The sequence below is a fragment of the Rhinopithecus bieti genome, unplaced genomic scaffold, assembly GCF_001698545.2.
Source record: "Rhinopithecus bieti isolate Rb0 unplaced genomic scaffold, ASM169854v2 scaffold_19966, whole genome shotgun sequence".
Classification (NCBI taxonomy): domain Eukaryota; kingdom Metazoa; phylum Chordata; class Mammalia; order Primates; family Cercopithecidae; genus Rhinopithecus; species Rhinopithecus bieti.
In genome coordinates, this window is record NW_016809923.1 from 2,211,418 (window position 1) to 2,232,120 (window position 20,703).

Here is a 20,703-nt window from a genome sequence, read left to right on the forward strand (position 1 = left end):
AATCAGCCACTCTGTGTGCTTGATCCACACAGGAGTCTATTTATCCATGGCAGCTCCACACACAGAATCCACGCAAGAATGAAGGGTTGGCTCTGCTGTACTTAGAATTGTGTATTCATTTTACTTTTTTGGTTTTAACTTTTAAGGTGTCACAAGTATCTCTTCCCTGATGGATTACCCAAAGTTAATGTGAAATTCATTATGTATCTTATACAAATCATACCCAAAACATCTATACTTGTGCTAAGATTAAATATAACATGTTGGAGCAAAATGCCATGAGTATATGAAAACTGAGAGTTACAAGAGAAGTGGTTTGGCAAACTTAGTATAGTTACAAGCACTCCTCCAGCTCTCTCTCTTCAGAGACCACTCTTTCAAAAGGCATAAAACAAGAAGTCCATGGACATCTTTTGTAGCAATAAATATACCTCACAAGTCATCCAGCCCCTCTTTTAAAATATAAAGCTAAAGCTCCACATATTATTTGAAAGACTAACTTTTCCCTAGAAAATGCTGATGTCAATCCCAAGTTCAAAATAAAGTCTATAAAAAGCCCTCTATTGCTAGAAACCTATTTGCATGTATTACCAATCTACAGATTTAAGAGATCAATGGATTTCTTCCTTTTCAGATATTAAAGTGTGAAATATAACTGAGCTGAAGTATAAATAGCAGGTTTTAGATTTTTTAAAGATTTAAGACAGAGAAAGAGCATAGTGTGTGTGTGTATACACAATATATATTGTTGTCTTCCTCGGATATATCACTACCTTGAGAGAAAGGATCTGAAAGAATAGCATACACAGTAATTCAATTTCCAAAAAAAGGAGAATATCTTATATTAATCAAGTACAACAGGAAAGTGTAAGAAAGAAAGATTTTAAAAATCACAGAAATAATATTCAACTTTACACATTAAAAATTAAAAAACAAATTTTGAAATTACACAATTAATTATTTTAAATTTGAGGCCCCAGTAATCCAGATTGTATTTCCACTACATTTTTTTTTAGTATATGATAAAATAAATATCACCTGCTTAGGTCATGGCTTTAAACTTAAAAACAAAACAGTTTTAGATGGGAAAACGTGATTGAATAAACGTTGTTGCTCCTGTGATCTTGCTCAAAATGTGTTTTGATGCTATCAGAATTAGTTAAAGGCACAGTGATTAAAATGTGATGTCCTTCCTAAAGGCTGATTATGCTCTAAAGGCTGATTATAAATACATTTGTCGATATGAAACTTCACTTCTTAAGCAAGCTTTTCACAGTTTCAGTTTCACCCATATTGAAGTCAAAGGAATTTTAAGGGAAAAAATTGTTTATGGAAATACTATTGATTAAAAACGAACATTTAACTTTTTTTCAGAAATTAAAATCCTGGAAGAAAACAAAGAATTGGAAAATGCTTTGAAAAATATCCAGCTGCCTAAAGAGGAAATTAAGAAACTTGAAGTAGATGAAATTAGTAAGATCTTTTAAAAACTTCTCATGTATAGATATGAAGCTGAGCAATTTTCTTGCTTTTAAAAAAGCATAGGGTGAACGTTACAGTGCAAATTCTGTGATCTATTAATATTACAGGATTTCATTTAAAATAATCTTATGGTAACAATTTTTAGTTTTACTAAATATCTTTAATATGTTTGTGAACATGGTTGATCTTATACATTTTCAATAGCTTCCTTTCCACATTGACATTTTTCAAAAAGAGCTTATCTAATTTTAATTTTAAAATGTGTCCTTCTAGAACAAATAATAATTCAAGACTTCTAGTCATTTATACATTTAACACAAAATTTAATAAAAGTTACTTTCAATATATCCTCAATTCTTAACAATTTAGTAGTTGAAAATTGATTTTATGGCATATATTGCTATTAAAGATAATAAATGATGCTATGAGTACTGTGGAATGAAGATTTTCTCCTTTTTTTTCCTCAAAGCTTTATGGTACAAGATGATTCTTCCTCCTCAATTTGACAGATCAAAGAAGTATCCCTTGCTAATTCAAGTGTATGTAATATTTTCTTTGGTGTAAAAACTATTTACTGAAAATATGTTAGATGAAATACACATTTATGAAATAGAATGAACCATCCTTCTTGGTAACAGTTCCTATTGATGCTGTTTTTATATATTCTTCAACTAATCAGAGTAAATAAAATATGGCTATTTAAAATAGATTGAGGAAGTTTTGAGATTTTAGCCGGACTTGCTTGCATTGGCTGTGCTAAATTTCCTTTGTATGGCAATTTGCCGAATGTGTCAGAATACCTTTGAGATAGAGAAATTGCAGCCAAAAAAATATTGTAAATCATCTTCACATCTTATGTAATTGAGTTAGAAATGAAATAAAGGAATAGAATACATTTAGTGGAATCACACCCAAAATCGGTGCTGACCTACACACAATTTGCTTAAAACACCATGCATTTTTTTTAGTATATCTTATGTCTGCTTTTAGCAAGTGGCAGGTGGCAGAAATGACGAAAAACCCACACATATTCCTTGAAATGCCAACCCTAGATGTATCCGTTTTGGGGAATAGGAGAGGCTGTGTCCCAAAACAACTTCCTTGTAGCAAACCTCTGGGAAAAGCCTGGACTCCTCTTGATTTTGAGCCAGTTCTAACGCCATTGTTATTTTATCACATAATTGTACTGGAATTACTAGAAGCAATGCTTGGCCAGGATGGGAAATAGAGTTTTACAAAGAAATCAAAGATTCTTTTTTTTTTTTTCCTTTAGGTATGGTGGTCCCTGCAGTCAGAGTGTAAGGTCTGTATTTGCTGTTAATTGGATATCTTATCTTGCAAGTAAGGAAGGGATGGTCATTGCCTTGGTGGATGGCCGAGGAACAGCTTTCCAAGGTGACAAACTCCTGTATGCAGTGTATCGAAAGCTGGGTGTTTATGAAGTTGAAGACCAGATTACAGCTGTCAGGTGAGCACCTTCTCATTCAAGCAGATGTCAACATGCAACAAAAGTCATGCAATCACCATTGTGTTTCTCCATTCTTCATGACTTAATTCTTTTTTTTTTTTTCTTTTTCTAACTTAGTCTAAAAGTATTACTAATCTTACAGGGGTATTTTTGCCAAATATGAAAAAAAAGTATTCATGGAAGAGCGCTGATAAATGTGTAGAAAAATGATTTCAAGCGCTAAATCACAAATACCCTCTTTTGAAGTGTTGTCATTCATTCTAATATCTTTTAATTTAGTTCCATTTCTTACAATTCATAGAAAAACTTCGAACTCTAATGGTGATCTTCAGGGAAACAAACATCTGAATTTGCTCAAGCATTGTGGATTCTACCTCATATCAAGATTTTATCAGCACTACATGCTTTTAGATGTTAGGCATTCATTTGTGGTTAAAGTTGCTATCAGTCGACCATTATAGCATGAAATGGTTTGCCTATTTTCGTTTGACAAAAACAAAGTCATTTCACACAACAGAAATTATATTATGAAAACATTTAGGGGAAAGACAGGTTCATAATCTGATTTCTTCTTCTCAACTATATATATTTTCAACCATGATTTATGGTTCAATCATCTTTTCCTGAAACAGGACTACATAGGCACCAAAATTGTGGCTTTTTTAGAAACACTATGCAAATAATTCTTGCAATGTCTCTATAGTTGTTGAATTTCTGTTATTATGTTATGAGTAGGTGAAGCTAGAGAATAATAGTTCGTAAATCTAAAAGGTAGCAGGCTACTTGCACTCTCAGTCATGAATATATACGCGTGTGCGGATCTAAAGGTCAAACACTATTTCACAGGCAAAGAGCAATTTAGAAATTTCTTTAGTACATTTTTTATCTCCTTAATGTCCTTAATACTTAATGATTTCACTGCAACATGCAGAACAAAGATTGTATTTAACAGCCAGGAGCCAGGCCTAGACAACACTTTTTTGTAATTTTGTCTCTAATCAAAGCAGAAGAGTTTAGACTCACAAGTAATTATTTTTAAAAATAGAAAGGTGTCCATAACCCATACATTTTCAAGTGCTTCTTTCATTCTAGGAACACACAAAATGTTCAATAAAAAAACCAAGTCTATCTGAGTACAATATAACAAATTAGTAAGTAGGTTACTAACACTAAAATCTGTAGCTATCACTCAATTTCTGGAAGCTCCCTCTTTCTTATGGATTCAGACTTTGGCCTTTCAACTATTCACTTGTTTGGAGGAGATAGTTCAAAGAAAAACCCCACTGAGGTATCAGTTTCTCATATAAAGACTGTAGTGTGCCTTAATGAGAATATTAACGCCATCCTCAGAATTATAGCCTAATTCCATGAGGGACTTATTTTTAGCACCATGGCTTACATCTATTTGCATTTAAGCCATGCAATAAACATCAAGGACATGTAATCCTGGGACTACATGAAAACAGAGATGAAAATATGCCTCATCTATAATTTATTTAGATCTTTTCCAAAGCTGAAAGAGCTAAAAAGTAGTTTATTTTGGCATTGGTTAAAAAATCACTGTCTTCGTCATCATTATCATCACAACCCATCAGTAACAACAAAATATGTGATTATACTTTTATGCGTTTATTTACCACCACAAATGCACCATTTGAACCTAAGAAGAAATAACTTCTTAATATTTTCCTTGGATGAAATGAAATTTTAAACCTGAGCCATGATGTTCAACACAAAGGACACAAAACCATAAATTCTACCTTCTACTGATTTTCGCAGTAACACCAATTTGTCTTTGGTATGTAGAATTGAAGACGGACTAGAGGTGGTAATTGGATACCTTTACTTTCTCTGAGCCATTTTTAGGATGGAATCTGGAGAAAGTCTTCCTGCTGTAGGGAAAACATATGTTCACCCATATATTTAGCCATTTAACAACATATCAAATATTAATATTAATACATGCCATTGCAGTACATTCTGTATAAAATTGTGCAATTTGCAATCTCTGTTTTCAATGTGCTTACAATCTGGTAAAAGTAAATAAGCCACCTACACTCTGAAGGGACAACATTGTTGTTAGATCAAACTTTTAGTAAACACCCCAGAGAATATGGGCAGCTGCGTGGCCTCATGCAAAGCCTATAAACAACAGTGGAGATGACAGCCAGAGCTGGCCTTGGTTTTTGTTTGAAATCATTCTTATGCAACTGTGAAAAGGAAGCCTTATAATCCAATGCTTTGAGAAAACAAAAGCTAAATAGGATTGACTTAGACTAATAATCCTGGGGATGATTCAATATACCTCCTAAGGAAGTGTTTTAGGAATCAGACATCGAATGCCTGACCTGGGGAATTGAGATTGCAATCCTTCTACTGTAGCCCTTAAATTGCCTCTCAGAGAATAAAATTTGTCCCCTGAATATTTTATAAAATGCAGTCTGGCTAAGCTTTTGACATACCAAAAGAAAATCGTATGTACATATTTGGAAACAACAGTAAATACTACTCAAGGCCAGCAAATAGATTTAAACAAAGCAAAGTAGGGGAAAAAAAGAAGTCATATCATCTCATAACTTCTGTCTATATGAAAGAAAATGCTTCAGAAGAGATGCTTGTGAAACTACAGACATAAGGGAGACTGGAACCTGCTTTCTTTAGGTTTCTCTTCAAATAGTACATATGTGAGACCCTTAAAACTTTGGTGGTTATAAGGGCAACTTTGCTCATTTGGAGTATATTTGGCATTTTTGATATTCCCACAACTTTAAAATTTGATATAACTTGAGGGTTAGTGGTGGGGAAGAATTACATGAGACGAAATTTTCTATCATGCTTTTATAGATGGTATGAATAAGAATATTTCTAAAATAGGATAATAATTGATCACTAGGATTCCAAGTTTACCTTGGCCTCTGGCCATCTTTATGAGAGAAAAGTTATAAAGTTCATCCAGCCTCCAAAATTAGAAAAACATCCTTTTCATTTGTTTACTGACATTTTGTTGATATAACCACATTATCAACAGTATTTACAACCCTCTGGGAAACTCTTCATAATTTGAAGGTGAATTTTATAGTGCCTCATTGGTCTGGAAGTGCTGAGATTATCTAGCTAACCTTTAACCTAGTCCTGCCACATTCAGTGTTAATGTTTCATTTCCATGTTAACTATTGCACTATCCTTTCCTGTAAATGTCATCCTTTCAGAATAAACCTAGGAAGAGAGCTGTTAAGAGTTTCCTGTTCCCATGTATCACCTGTTGTTTGCTTTTTACCCCAGATGTAAGGCAGTATGATTGCTAGCTTCTGGGAGATCATAAAATCACAATTGACTTTATTTCTCAGAACTGTCTTCAAGCCCTAGTAGCAAGATTTTTTTTTTAACGAGAAAGTGAACCTTCTCTTCTTTCATTTGGTTTTTGAAGTTTGTGCAAGAATTGCTCAAGTGTCACAATTTGCTGCACATTTTCTCTTCTATACCATGAGCAGCATCCACACAGGTAGCAACTTTCCATTTGCTACTGCATTTCTTCTCTGTAGACTCCTCAGTGTCCTTCAGAATCAGTGTCGGGTAAGCTGTGACTAACGGGGCCTCTTCCCATCTGTTTGTCCCGGGCATTTGCCCAACTCCTCTGTGCATCGGAAACGTGCATGTTGAATCAATGCAAGAGCGAAATGGTTGCTGTGAAATCCCTTTAAGAAACTACATTATTCAAGTAATGAAAATCACTCAGTTCTACTTCCAGAGAAGAACTGATGAGGAAGGTCATTAACAGTAATTGAAAGGAAGAAGAAGATAGTATTTTTCTGGGACTGTATGTCTCCCTTTGGTCTTCTCCCCTCCTTCCTGTTACTGTTGCATACAGTGTTTACTGCAATGGCTGATCCAGTTTGCTACATTCCACTCCGGCTTCTGTTTCTCTGAGATTTTCTTGAGTTTTTATGAAATCAATCCGCAGATAAATCACAATTGCTCTAGAACACTAGCTCTCAGGGGAACATGTTAGAAATTAGCTTGAAACCCTCAATTTTGAGGGTTTCCCATGACTTTTTAAAGGTTGTCCTTCAGTGTAGCCCCTTGCTCCTAAGGAAAGAGTTATTATCAAAATAGTTTTCAAATGAATGCTTTTCTGTGATGGAGCTAAAAAGGAATTATTTCCATATTCTAAAAGACACATGTAATGACCCCATGCATGATGAATGGAGGATGCCTAAATATGAAATGGAAGAGGGTTGTGTATTTCTCTCAAATGTCACTCAAAATGAAGTGGTGATTATCAGTAACAGCTCAACGAACAACATGATAAGAAATTAATATAATTTAAAGCAGCAAGAACAAAATCCTTCTTTCCGATGGCTGGGGATTTGGAAATTTGGTCCTGCTCAATGGTACTGCTACTTCTTGTGTCATTATGACCCCGTATCTTGGCCTCTCTGAGTCTCAGGTATGCCCCCACGATTAGAATACAAGGCCTTATCGCTCTGAGATTACCACTCAATAACTGTACAATAGAGTGTAAGAGAATCCTTTTATCTCTTTGCAGAAAACATGATAATATTATTTTAATTATTTGTAAATGCAGCCTTATTATGCATGTGTTTAAACAAAGAAAATGTAGTGTTTCTATTAAATCTTTGGATTAAATATGCTTGTGTAATGAAGTAAATGTCATGTGTACACACTTAACATTCTAAAAATTTGTTTCTTGTACTTTAGAAAATTCATAGAAATGGGTTTCATTGATGAAAAAAGAATAGCCATATGGGGCTGGGTGAGTTGTTTTATATTTTTTTATGCCTGTTATTCAGTTCAGCAATCATCATTTTCTGAAGTGCTCGTTTAGAAGGTTTCTCATGAAATGTTAATGTTGCAACATAATTTAATCTGTCGATGGAAACAGTCAGTTTGGATAATCTGGGCTTCAAAATGGTGGTTTTAAGTGTTTCTTCCTTTTTTTCAATCTTTTCTTCCCTGTACAGTAAGTTAACTCATAATTGACATATTTTTACTTAAGTCTTTGTTACTAGATTATAGCATACTGAACTGAACCATATCCATCAGAGGGTGAATTTCCTTCCTTATTTTAAAGTTAAATATATATCTTTTATTTTATATTTCTATTTTATAAAAATCGGAGCTACAATTTGAAATCACAGGGACTTTCAGAATATAAATTCCTTAGTACCTAGCCTAGCAGTCATATCTTAGCTGTTTAATTTTGTTTCTTTTTATTTGGCAATCAAATTATTTTACTAGACCGAATGCTCATTTGTACTAACTGGAGAAAAGTACTATTTAGTTTCTTAATTATAGGTCATGAAGATAACTTTTCACATTTGAGGAGCTGTGCATATTTTGAAAATACACATTTCAAGGAAGTGGCAAAACTTATCATTTATGGGCAATGAAGTCACTGGAAAGTTTAGAGAAATATTGAAAAGAGTTTAAATTTGCCCATTATAAATTATGATAATTACCCTTCAAAGAAGATTTCCTGTTTCACTTTTTGGTCTGAATTTGTACATTTGCAAGTCAATTTGCAGCCATTTGTGCCTGGGTTGTTTTTCTTGGCTGTTTTCTCTGAGAGCGGCCTGCACAAGAAGAAGGGAATGAAACCCAATATTGAAGGGAATCTGCAGGATTCAGCTCCACTCAGCTCAGTGACCAGATGAAGAGCTGTTAGGAATTTGAAGAAAGTTGTTACTTCAAGCCATTTGGTCCTTCTTAAAACTATCAAATGTTAAATATCTAAACAGAATGAAATTCAAATGAGTAGAAATAAATGAAATATTTCTATAGTGAAATATTCCAGATAATACCTTCCCTATCATCCATTTTTATAAAGTTTCCTAAAGCAAATCCTTGAAAGATTCTAATTTTAAGTTGAACATGTACATATAATCATTAACATTTCTCTTAGAGTTGGACTTTGCTTTTGCTGCAGGCTTTGAAATAACCATAAAGTAGAACTTTTTATTTTATTTATAGAACATTCTAGGTATTAGTTTGGTAGAAAACCATCTACGTGGGATGATTTTCTAAAAACCCACTCATCACCCAAAAATATATCCCTATCAGCCTGAAATTCTTCAATAATAGATTCTCACTGCATCTAGTTGGGCAAATGCCACTGAAATAGTACATTAAAACCCCCACCCCTCAATTGCTTACTTTCCAACATGGTGATAACTGTGAGGTCGACTCTGAGAGCAAGTTTAAGCAAAGAAAGTAAGAAATGGGCTGCCACGTGATATAACATCTGAGCAGAAGGAACTAGTATGTGGATAAAGACATTAATACTATACTGGGTTTTAAAATCAGCTCTTCAGGTTTAAGACATGTTTGTTAATCCATCTGTCTAATCACTGACTTGTTCATTCTTTCATCGACATAGTATATTTTTTACAAGGTCTTGTACTAGGTTCCTTAAGGGATGAAAAGATGAGTAAGTCATAGTCCTGGCCCTCTTGTGGGGGAAACAGACATCAAAATAAGCAATGGCTCAGCAATGTTCCAAGTGTTAAGAGAGATGCAACTTGCTGTGGAGTACAGGGGGACAAGAGTGGATAATTATGGCTGTGGGAGCTAAGGGAGGATTCCAAAATAAGTTAGCATTTGAGATTGGGAAGATAGCTGAGGAACGGAGCATTCCAGGCAGTGAAAACCACATTGCCCAGGACCTGAGTTAAAGAGCATGGTGCACATGGGGAGACTGAGCTGGCCAGGGATGCCTGAAACTTCGAAAGTCTAAAGTATCTTGAGGAAATTATAGGAAATGAGTCTGAATAAGTAAGTATACAGACAATAGACAGTCTCTTAGGCCACCTAAAGGAGAGGGGGCTTTGTGCATGCCTGTGACACCTTTCTCTTCATTCTTTTGTGCCTCTATGATTGTTATACCTTTTTTTTTTTTTCCTTTTTTCGTTTTTGAGACGGAATTGCTCTCTGTTGCCCAGGCTGGAGTGCAGTGGTGCAATCTCGGCTCACTGCAACCTCTACCTCTCAGGTTCAAGCGATTCTCCTGCCTCAGCCTCCCGAGTAGCTGGGATTACAGGCACATGCCACCACACCCGGCTAATACTCCTCCTTTTATTGTTTTTGAGACAAGGTTTTGTCATGTTGCCCAGGCTGGTCTTAAACCCCTAGGCTCAAGCAATTCACCCACCTTGGCCTCCCAAAATGCTTTGATTACAGGCATGAGCTACGGCACCAGCCTCCATTTATTATTTAAATATTGGTGTTTTTCTGGGTCTGGATCTCACCTTGACCGTCATTAGTCTTCCTTTCCTTCTGCAAACGCTTATGGTGTCAAAGATGATGATGACTTCCAGGTCCCTGGCACCAGCACACACCTCTGTTCTGTGCTCCATGTTTCAAATGCCTGCTGATTATCTCTCCCACATGTCTCACATGGGCCTCAACTTACGCCTAAGATAAACTTGTTAAGGCCTATTTTAAAACAAGTCTTAATCTTCATTAAGGCTTCTCCACACACTTATTTGCCCAAATTAGAAACCTGAGAGCTGTTTTCAACCTCCCCCTGTTCCTGACTTCAACATTCCATTGATTAGTAAGTTCTGTCAATTCTACCTTTAAACATCAAAGTCTGTTCTCATCATCCCTATTGACACTGCCTTAGTTTGAGTTTCTTCATTTGTAATTTAAGCCAGAAATTCTCAAACGTTAGCTTGCACAAACATCACCTGGAGAGCTTGTTAGGACACCAGAGATTCTGAGTCTGTGCTTCTGGGGTGGGGTCCGAGAGTCTGCATTTCCAACAAGACCCCAGATAATGCTGATGTTTGGGTCCATGGAGCACAGGTTGCATGCTTCAATTTAACTGTTCTAATTGCTTCTTACCTGTCCTCCTGCTTTGGCCTCACAAGCTCCAATGTGGTTAATGAAGTTATCATTCCAAAATAATTTTTACTGTGTGGCTTTTTTGCTTATGTATTTTATAGGACTCTGCATTGCCTGCAACACAAAGCCCAGATACCTTTCATGGCATGCAAGGCCTTTGGCAATCTGACTCCAGCTTAGTTTTCCAATCTCATCTCTTGCTGCTTTTACCTGTACCTTAGGTAATTTAAATTATGGCCGGGAGCGGTGGCTCATGCCTGTAATCCCAGTACTTTGTGAGACCGAGGCAGGCAGATCATGAGATCAGGAGTTCGAGACCAGCCTGACAAACATGGTGAAACCCCGTCTCTACTAAAAATACAAAAATTAGTCAGTTGTGGTAGCATGCGCCTGTAGTCCCAGCTACTCAGGAGGCTGAGGCAGGAGAATAACTTGAACCCAGGAGGTAGAGATTGCAGTGAGCCAAGATCGTACCATTGCACTCCAGCCTGGGCAACAGAGCACGACGCCATTTCAAAAAAAAAAAGAAAAATTATATCCATGCTTCTTTGTTCCCACGTTTTGTACATGCTGTTTCTCGCATCTGTAGTGTCCATTCTTGTCTTCCATTCCCCACCTTTTCCTCACTCCCAAATGGATAACTCACACTTGCTCTTTAAGATTCAACTCAGATATTATTTTCTTTGTGTTCCAGAAGCTCTTTGTATTTCTTTTACAGGAATTACCATGTTGTATCTTGTCTGTCTATTTGTTTCTCCCATAAGAATGTAAGTTCATCAAAGGAATGGACTGTGTCTCATTTTTGCTTTGTTTCTGAGCACAGAGTTAGAACTGTGCTTGTTTAGCACAATGCCTGGCCACATCAAGCATCTATGATGTTGTTTAAACTGACTTTAATCCTATAAATCAATGTCTCCCCTCGAATGTGTCTCACTAGTACCAGGAGATTTTTCAGGAAAATGTTCTATAGTCTAATACTTCGGCAAATCACGAATTCTATGTAACAGTGTATATAGGCTCTAGAAAAACTAGTAAAAAATACTGTCAAGTTTTGTTTAACACAGTATTACCAAAAAGTATTTGATTCCATAATTCCTTTTTCCTCCACCATCCCAGAACACATATTGACAATGTTTTCTATGGACATCAATTTTTTAAGTGCTCTTGAAGTCAATAGGGCGAGGTATTGGTGTCTTAGAAAGATAATCTTGGCGCAAAGTGGAGGATAATCTGAGATGTGGGAAGAGGATGGGCCAAGGGGCTAGAAGAGCAGTAATACCAGGGACAGGTATTAAAGGCCTAAATTAGTCAGTGAAGTAGCAGTTGGAGGAGGTCATATCTCTGTGTGCTCTTATACAATATAATAAGCAGGGACCTATGGCAAATTGGAGATGGAAAAGAGAAAGACATTGAAAACTACCCTAAGGGTTACTTAGCTCTTACTGCGTTTTGTATTAAGGAAGAATATATGTGTTTCCATGAAGTCTTAGACAGTATAGTGGTTTGGGAAATACATCATACCCAACAATATTTTTTGGAGTCAATTGGTCAATAAGCTCCAAATCCCACATTACTCTCCATTATCAAGTTCAAGAAATAGGGTTCTGGCTCACATAAAACAAAGCCCACTAGCCCTGGTTTTAGCTCCTTGATAAATATTCACTATGTGCCCACCACAGTGCCTAAGAAGTATCAGTTTATGACAGTGGTTGTTAACCAGGACGATTTTGCTCCTTGGGACATTTGACAACGTCTGGAGGCATTTTTAATTGTCACGCTGGGGGAGTGCTACTGGCATCTAGTGGGTAGAGGCCAGGGATGCTGTTTAACATCCCACAATACATAGGACAGCCCCCTATAACAAAGAATTATCCATCCCAAACTGTCAATAGTGTCAGAGTTGCAAAACCCTGATATGCAGTGAAAACTCAGCACAATTATTCTGACAATTGAAGAGCAGCGAGGGTTTTGCCTAAATTATTAGAATAACAGCCTCATTTCTGGGCTTCGCTTTGTTAATATAGGCCTAGCCAGGTGGTGTTGAATAAGCATTAGTTCATGATTTAATCTTAGTTCCTTTCTCTCCCAGTGACTAATTATAAGTAATTTGAATTGCTATGTGTGATCAACGATGTAAAAGTAGGACAAATGCACCTCTAATGAGACTATATTAGACTCTGAACTTACAGTTTCCCCAAAAGAGGTTGCCCTAAGTATAGGGATACAGAGGAAGGGGCATGGGTTGGTGAGTCAAGTGTCCTGGGTTTGAGTCCCAGCTCTGCTGCTTACTGACTCCATAACCACTATAAGTTTACTCTGAGCCTCAGTTTCCTCATTGTGAAATGCAGCAGTAATTTCCTCACCAAGACACTGTGAGGATTAGACATAATAATAGCAAAGTCATATACTCAACAAATATTTATTACATTCCTATTGTGTGTCAGGCTATATTTTCAGTGCCAAGCATACATTCATTGACAAGACAGACGAAAATATCTACCCTCACGGAGTTGGGAATGGTTGGGGAGTAAGACAATAAACAAGATAAATATGTAAAATATAGAGAGTGTTTAATGACATTAAGCGCTGTGGAAAAAGACAAAACAAGAAAGAGGAATGGTGCAAGTTGGTACAATTTTAAATCAAAATGGCAAAGAAGGCTCATTTGAGGTGACATTTGACTTTGAAGAGGAGAGGAAGTGAGGCATGCCAGTGTCTGTGGAAAGAACATTCCAGGCAGAAGGTCACAGCATTTGCAAACGTCCTGAGGCCAGATCATGCTTGGAGAGTTCAAAGAACATCAAGAGAGCCAGGGAGCAAGGGGAAGAGAAAGGAAGGGCAGAAATGAGGTGGGAGAAGGGAGACAGATTGTGTGAGACCATAAAGGCCATTGCAATAACCCTGACCACATAAATGTTAGCGAGTTATTATTATTGCCTATAGGTAAAATGTTCCAGTGTGCATTATGCCTCAAATAAGAGTATTTCGTAAACCCTCCTTCAAAATCCTGTGCCCTTCTAAGAATGTTTTTAAAGATATCCTTCATTTAAACAAAATGGCAAGGCGTCTAAGTGCAAAGGACAAAATTCCAGAATTCTCATGGCCAATCTGCTCTGTGGGTTCTTTTCTTGCAACAGCCACCCACTCTGCCTGGGAGCCCCACTCATGGAGGGGGGGCAGGAAAAAGTCAACTCGGGTTTTCTTTTTTCCCCCTCTTCCCTTCTACAATAGGAATAGCTTTTCCAAGCTGCCCGAGAATTTAAAGTACACTTTCTTTTGTTGTGCTGCTAATACAGTCGCTTTTGCTCTTACAAATTCCCAGAGAAAATTTGTATTCATTCTGAAAACAGGAAAGTTTTGTTTAAATACAACACTCTCACCCAATCACTGAATAGATACAGATTAATAATTCCGTAAGATTTTTTCAAACCAGAAATATTCAAAAACCTTTTCAACGGATATGCAAAGGCTTTTATTTTAATCTCAGGTTCCACTTTATTTCCTGTCTGGGGCATAGGAAAGGAGAAGCAGGGAACCAGTATTTTTATTTGCAGTAAACACACTTTGCCAATAAAACCATAAATGATAATACTTTCTTTCTAAAGGTCTCTGGCTTACTTTGCTCTCATTTGAACTTGAAATTAAGAAGGAAGGAAAGCCCTCCCATTTCAGCAGTAGTTGCTGCAAACCTGCTAATCAAAACAAGTCATTTTTTAAATTATAAGTGAAAGTTTAAACCAGACAGAGAATTTTCACTTGCAATAAGGATTTTCAAACCCAAATGTATCTTCTGTTTTAAAATATACTTTTCCCTGTTAAAACATGGTTCAATTCTCCTCCAAGTATAATAAAAAGAGGCCATGGTACAATCGGAGCTCCCTCTTTTATTCTGTGTTTTGTAGCTAAAGTTCTTCAATAAAATTCCCCAGAGCTAAAAACATAAAACTGTAAATTAGTTTGAGAATTCTTCATTTAACTGTTAGATTCAGCAAGATTGTTTAGCTGATTCTCCCATTCCATTCAATTCATGAATCAAAAATAGACCCCTGCCACTGACCTATTACCAGCACCATGTCTGTCTACATCTCTCTCTCTCTCTCTCTCTCTCTCTCACATACACACACACTCTCACTCATTCTCCCTCTCTAAAGAATGACTTTCTCTGGTAAAGATGATATGATCTGTCCTGATCTGAGGGAAGTGATTCCCAGAAATCTGTGGTTATAAGGTCCTAAAAACGTGGTATGGCTTTAGCTGGAGAGTCACGCTGTCCCCTTATGATTTTTAGGGACGTTCTTGCATCAGGGCAAGAATAAACACAGAGAATCACTTCCTCATCTAGTGCACACATTTTTTTTGGTCCATGTCCCAGACAACTGCTTAGTCCACGTTCCCAGGAGAAGCACCTCTCTCACAGCATGTTTGTACAGACCAAATTTGCTTCTCACGAGGCAATGCAACCTTATTTGGATGCGCTGTTCATTTCTTCATATTTAAGAAAAAGTTCAAATTTCCAAATGACATGGTCAGAGATCTCTTTCTCTTAACAGGATCCCATTTCTGAATCACCTTTTGATTCCTTGGAGAAGGAAATCTATGAGAGCTAAACCTACTCCTGACTCTGCAAATTGTATCCTGTTTTATATTTATTTCCTTTTCCTTAAATTTGCAGGAAGAAGTATAAGGTTTTTAAAGACACCGATGACTTTTCCTCCTTTGAGCTGCTGTGTCAGAAATCCTTAAAACAGAACATGTACCACTACGTCATACACAAACTATGGCCATGTCTTAAATTATCCAAAAAGTTCTTATGGCCTTCCTTTGGTATTCTGTTGTGAAAATAAATAAGTAAATACATAGATACATGTTCTGCCTCACAGGACTTTTGCAAACTGCAAGAACGTATCTTACATTTAAATTTTGGTAATTTTCTTTTCTGTGCATCTCTTTCAAGTCATCTCTTTCAAGTAAAATCCTGTTTTTGTTCCAGCACAGTCCTAGTTGGAAAGATATAGAGAAAAAAAGGAGAAGTTTTTTGCAAAAGAAAATTGAAATTCTATCTCTTAAACTGCTCCTACCATGTTTTAAGAGGGTCTGTTCTGATCAGCACACCAAGTATTTTTAATGCATTAGGGATGAAACGATCATTATGTCTGGTCATTTATCTGGAGCTTGCTGCTGAGGATGCAAGATAGACATGTAATCCACCCTTAGCCACATTCTCCAGCTCCCTTCGGTCCGGATTGTGAGTAGAGTTGCTATAAACACATGGAGGAAAGCTTATGAAAGTAAATCTGAGTCTGACTCATAACAATGTCTCTACAGTCCTATGGAGGATACGTTTCATCACTGGCCCTTGCATCTGGAACAGGTCTTTTCAAATGTGGGATAGCAGTGGCTCCAGTCTCCAGCTGGGAATATTATGGTATGGAAACATTCATGAATATTACCGTGAAAGCGTTTAACACATAATTACTGTATATTTGATGTTGCTAGAAAAATGGATTATGCAGTAAAATTCACCCCAGCATCACTGGGGAAAATATAACTTATAAACAAAGTTGTTTATATCATTTATATAAACATATTGTAACAATCGAAGAAACCTCAAGAGTGAGGAAAGGCTCTTCTTCCATAATCCACTATATTTTATTTTCTCCCAGAAACTTTGAGCCCCTGCCGAACCAAATCTTTAAAATCAGAGCTAACTCTGTTTTTGCAGGCACACAGCTACAGCATAATTGACTTTTAAGCACATCTTCTGCACGGTCAGGCCAGAGGCCAAGCAATTCACCTCCATGCCACAGTTAGCAATTGCCAGCTCCGTTGCCCCAGAAATCAAAGAAACAAAAAGTTTGTTGGAGAAATACTCCTGTGTATGCCTATTTTTTATCATTACATCAATGCAGGATGACTATTTGGAAGGAACTCTAATAATTATACAAAAATTAACTTCATCAGATTCTCCCCTCTGTATTGGGGTAGATATAAAACAATTGTGAGTTGTAGGGGATCTTGATTAAGGAAAACAGTGTGTGCATCTATGTATGTGTGTAGGGGGAATGGATTTGGGGAACATATTTTCATTCCAGATGAAATAAGACACCAGTAAAAGTCCTAAAGATAGTTTGGTTTGTGATTTTCTTTAAAATATTTTGAGACCATTCTACAGGTTATTCCTACTTCAACATTCTTCCCTAGGAGGGTAGAAGTGAAAAATATCAAGACTGTCATAGAAAGAAAATATTTAGATGCTCCGTTTCCATAATCTCTTCCTTCGTACTTCTCTAGCTCTGTTGAGGCAAATTGCAGAGATTACACATATTCTTTGAGACCAACGGTTACAGCAAAGTAAAGCAAGAATTTACCCCAAGAGCTCAAGATGGGAAAATTGAGAAACAGTTATTAAACTAGAAGGTCTTGTTGGTTAATGAAATGACATGCATCACATGCAAATAATGTATATTCTTATGTATTTTATAGCGTCTGTCTACACAGAAAGATTCATGGGTCTTCCCACAAAGGATGATAATCTTGAGCACTATAAAGTAAGTGTTTCCATTTTATTTAGGTTATTAATTAATTTCTAATATGCTAAATAATTTAAAAGCAGTAGTTCAGAGTTTAGAGTTTTAATTCTGGGTCCCCAAGCAAATATAATCTTTTGTTAATTGCAAAACACATCATTAGAAAGGGTTTTACTCCTTTTGGATTCTGTTCTTGCTTTTCCCATCCTCCCTTCCCTAACCTCTCTTTTCTCAATCTTCCTCCCCACCCCCAACCCCTACACAGCTTGAGCGGGCATCATTTATGCCTAAGGTCTCACTCATATGTAACATATGACACATAAACTTTCAGTTTTTCAAACTAAGAATCAGATGGAAGTAATGCAAATGATGATGAAAATGTGTTGCTCTGACTCTTAAATATTTATCAAGCAAAGCAATACATAATTTCAGTATTGGTGCTAAGTCCATTGCACAATGATTTAGCTAGTTTTCTATTAGAACTTGCAGCAACTAAAATGTTAATTTTTTTCTCTTTTCCAGAATTCAACTGTGATGGCAAGAGCAGAATATTTCAGAAATGTAGACTATCTTCTCATCCACGGAACAGCAGATGGTGAGGTTTAAGCAAGACTCTTACACATAAAAATACTGAGCCAGCATCACTTTGTTTAAGAAACATTAAGCATCCTCCTATGCCTATGCTCAGGGTCAGTACCTAAGAGTCAGGGACATTTCCATATCTGAGTGTGATTCCTCACTGCTGACAATGTCAAATGCATGACTAGATAATTGTTGGTGTTCATTTCCAGGCAGTACATTGTCACTCTATGCTTTCTGGTATTTAGCCGCACTTTAACTCTCTCTCTTTGTTGCAGATAATGTGCACTTTCAAAACTCAGCACAGATTGCTAAAGCTCTGGTTAATGCACAAGTGGATTTCCAGGCAATGGTACATAATTTTGTTTTACTCATGTTCATGGCCTTAGACCCTCAAGCTAAAAGGTGGGGTTCATATTTTTATTTTTTTAACTTTTAAAGTAAAATCTGACAAAGAGACTGCAGGATAGAGTAGGCAGAACATTAGCAAATGAATCTTGGATCTTTCTTTAACTCCTGAAGGACCCAAGGCAAACCAGATCACCTCTCATGTTCCCAGTTGAGTCATGTAAAATAAAGGAGTTCACAAGATTAAATGATCTTCTAGTTCAAACATCTAGTAGTTCTGAAATCCTATGTGAATAAGTGCAGCTATATGTTTAGAGTCCCTGCAAAACCTGAGCATCCTTAAGCAGCTAGAAGATGCTGTTTGTTCAGGAAGAAGCAGCTGCAGAATGTCATCATAAACCTACAAGGCTCCCTGAAATCATATGGCTCCATTTGGGGTTAGAGAACTTTTCACCTATGTATTCTCATCCCCTGGCATACACCTGGCCTATCACAGATGCTCAGCTTCTTACTGAGTGAATGAATGAATGAGCTAAATGTAAAATCCAGGTTTCATGAGGAATGAAAAATGGAACCAGAAAAGAAAATAAGGTGAGCGCCAAAGTTGGGGGAGGGGGCATTCTTGGTAGCTAACTTTTCCTCTCACAAATGCTCCCTCAGCTGCTCGAGTTGAACAAGAACCCCGAAAAGGAAACCCCCATCTTTTCAACATTTGTTTAAAAAAATGTACTGGCTGGGAAGGAAATGGGGGAGGGGGTATAAGGAGAAGGCAGATGAGGGACACAAAAGACAGTTAGATAGAAAAAAAATAAGTTCTAGTATTTGAAAGTACAGTAGGGAAATTATGGTCAATGATAATTGATTGTATAATTCAAAATAGCTGGAAGAGAAGAATTATAATTTTCCCAACATAAAGGAAATTTGTTTGAGGTGATGGGTATTTCAGTTATCTTGATTTGATCATTACACATTGTATTCAGCTATCAAAATATTACTGTACACCCAAAAGATAATACAACTATTATATATCAAATTTTAAAAAATATACAAAGAGTGAGGTGAGTTTTTTCTGACCTTTTTTATTGTGATCCCAAAGTAAATTCAACTTAGTAAACATATATGTTATTACATCGTGACCGCTGCTACCTTTTTTCAGTGAAAGCAATAATCTTAGTGGCATCTCTCCAAGAGTGAAGTTTAAAGTTATAATACTATCTTTCACTTTTTTAAAATGCTATTTTTAACTCCTATAAAGGGTATTTATGGCTATATATGAATACATTATATTGTGGATTTTCTGCAACAGAGACGAATTAGATTCATAAGTTGAAAGCCTCATGGAATTTTTGAGCTACAAGGAATCTTAGGGAAAATCAGCTCCAACCCCTTTGTTTTTCAAATGAAGAAACCAAACTCCAAAGAAGCAAAGTAACAGACTCAATGCATCACTTCTGGTAACTCTGATTCCTGATCCTGATCTTCCAGGATGCTGGATGATGTGAGATCTCAGCCACTGAGATCTAAAATATGTTTAAAGCATGTGAAACAGTAGTGGAGGTTAACGAAAGCTCTTCCTGCTGTAAATATTTACATGTAAGCTATTTTATTTATTCGAGTGTTCTTAGATAGAATTTCCCCATAATAGAAAGATTATCAGGTTCTGAGAACACAAAAGAGTCCAAGCTAAATGCATTTTGTGACTGCAGGAATAAAACAAGATTCTTTCTTTGTGTTTCAGTGGTACTCTGACCAGAACCACGGCTTATCCGGCCTGTCCACGAACCACTTATACACCCACATGACCCACTTTCTAAAGCAGTGTTTTTCTTTGTCAGACTAAAAACGATGCAGATGCAAGTCTGTATCAGAATCTGAAAACTTTATATAAATCCCTCAGACGGTTTGCTTGTTTTATTTTTTATGTTGTAAAATGCTGGTATAAACAAATGAATGTTGTTCTAAAGGCTGGTAAAAAAACGATGAGGACTAAGAAGTTCAAGATAAATATTGTTTACATTTTCTGGTATTCTGTGAAAGAAGAGAAAAGGGAGTCATGCATTTTGCTTTGAACACAGTGTTTTATCACCTGTTCATTTAAAGAAAAATAATAAAGTCAGAAGTTCAAGGGCTATTGTGTTGTCTGTATTCACTGATTTCAGGTTCCAGGTTCTATCACAGAAAGAAGTGTTTGTACAAAGCAAGGGCATGAATAATATTAGGGTGGTCGTGGAGGAGAAGAATCTAGAAGCAGTTTTGGATTTCTGTCATGAGAACTCCAAATACTGGAACCAACAGCTCAGAGTAGGCAAAAGCATTGTTCAGAAAATGCAAGTGAATCACGTTTGAGATGTTTGCACTTTATGCTGTCCCTCCAAGAAATGTTTATTTCATTTCTCCCAGAAGATTTCTTCAATATTGCCAAAAGCATTTGATAAA

General features: G+C 36.5%; 1 protein-coding gene across 2 annotated transcripts in view; it reads left to right on the forward strand.

The window, feature by feature from the left end:
• Positions 1-20,398, forward strand: part of FAP (fibroblast activation protein alpha) — a 74,475-nt gene extending 54,077 nt beyond the window's left edge. For both annotated transcript variants that reach the window (XM_017890970.1, XM_017890971.1), the window contains 9 exons: positions 1,375-1,473; positions 1,952-2,021; positions 2,756-2,950; positions 7,670-7,724; positions 16,139-16,238; positions 17,297-17,361; positions 17,863-17,935; positions 18,198-18,271; positions 20,006-20,398. In XM_017890970.1, the coding sequence (XP_017746459.1) occupies positions 1,375-1,473; positions 1,952-2,021; positions 2,756-2,950; positions 7,670-7,724; positions 16,139-16,238; positions 17,297-17,361; positions 17,863-17,935; positions 18,198-18,271; positions 20,006-20,107 (833 nt within the window). In that variant the 3' untranslated portion in view covers positions 20,108-20,398. The remainder of the gene's footprint in view (positions 1-1,374; positions 1,474-1,951; positions 2,022-2,755; positions 2,951-7,669; positions 7,725-16,138; positions 16,239-17,296; positions 17,362-17,862; positions 17,936-18,197; positions 18,272-20,005) is intronic.
• The last annotated feature ends 305 nt before the right edge of the window (positions 20,399-20,703 follow it).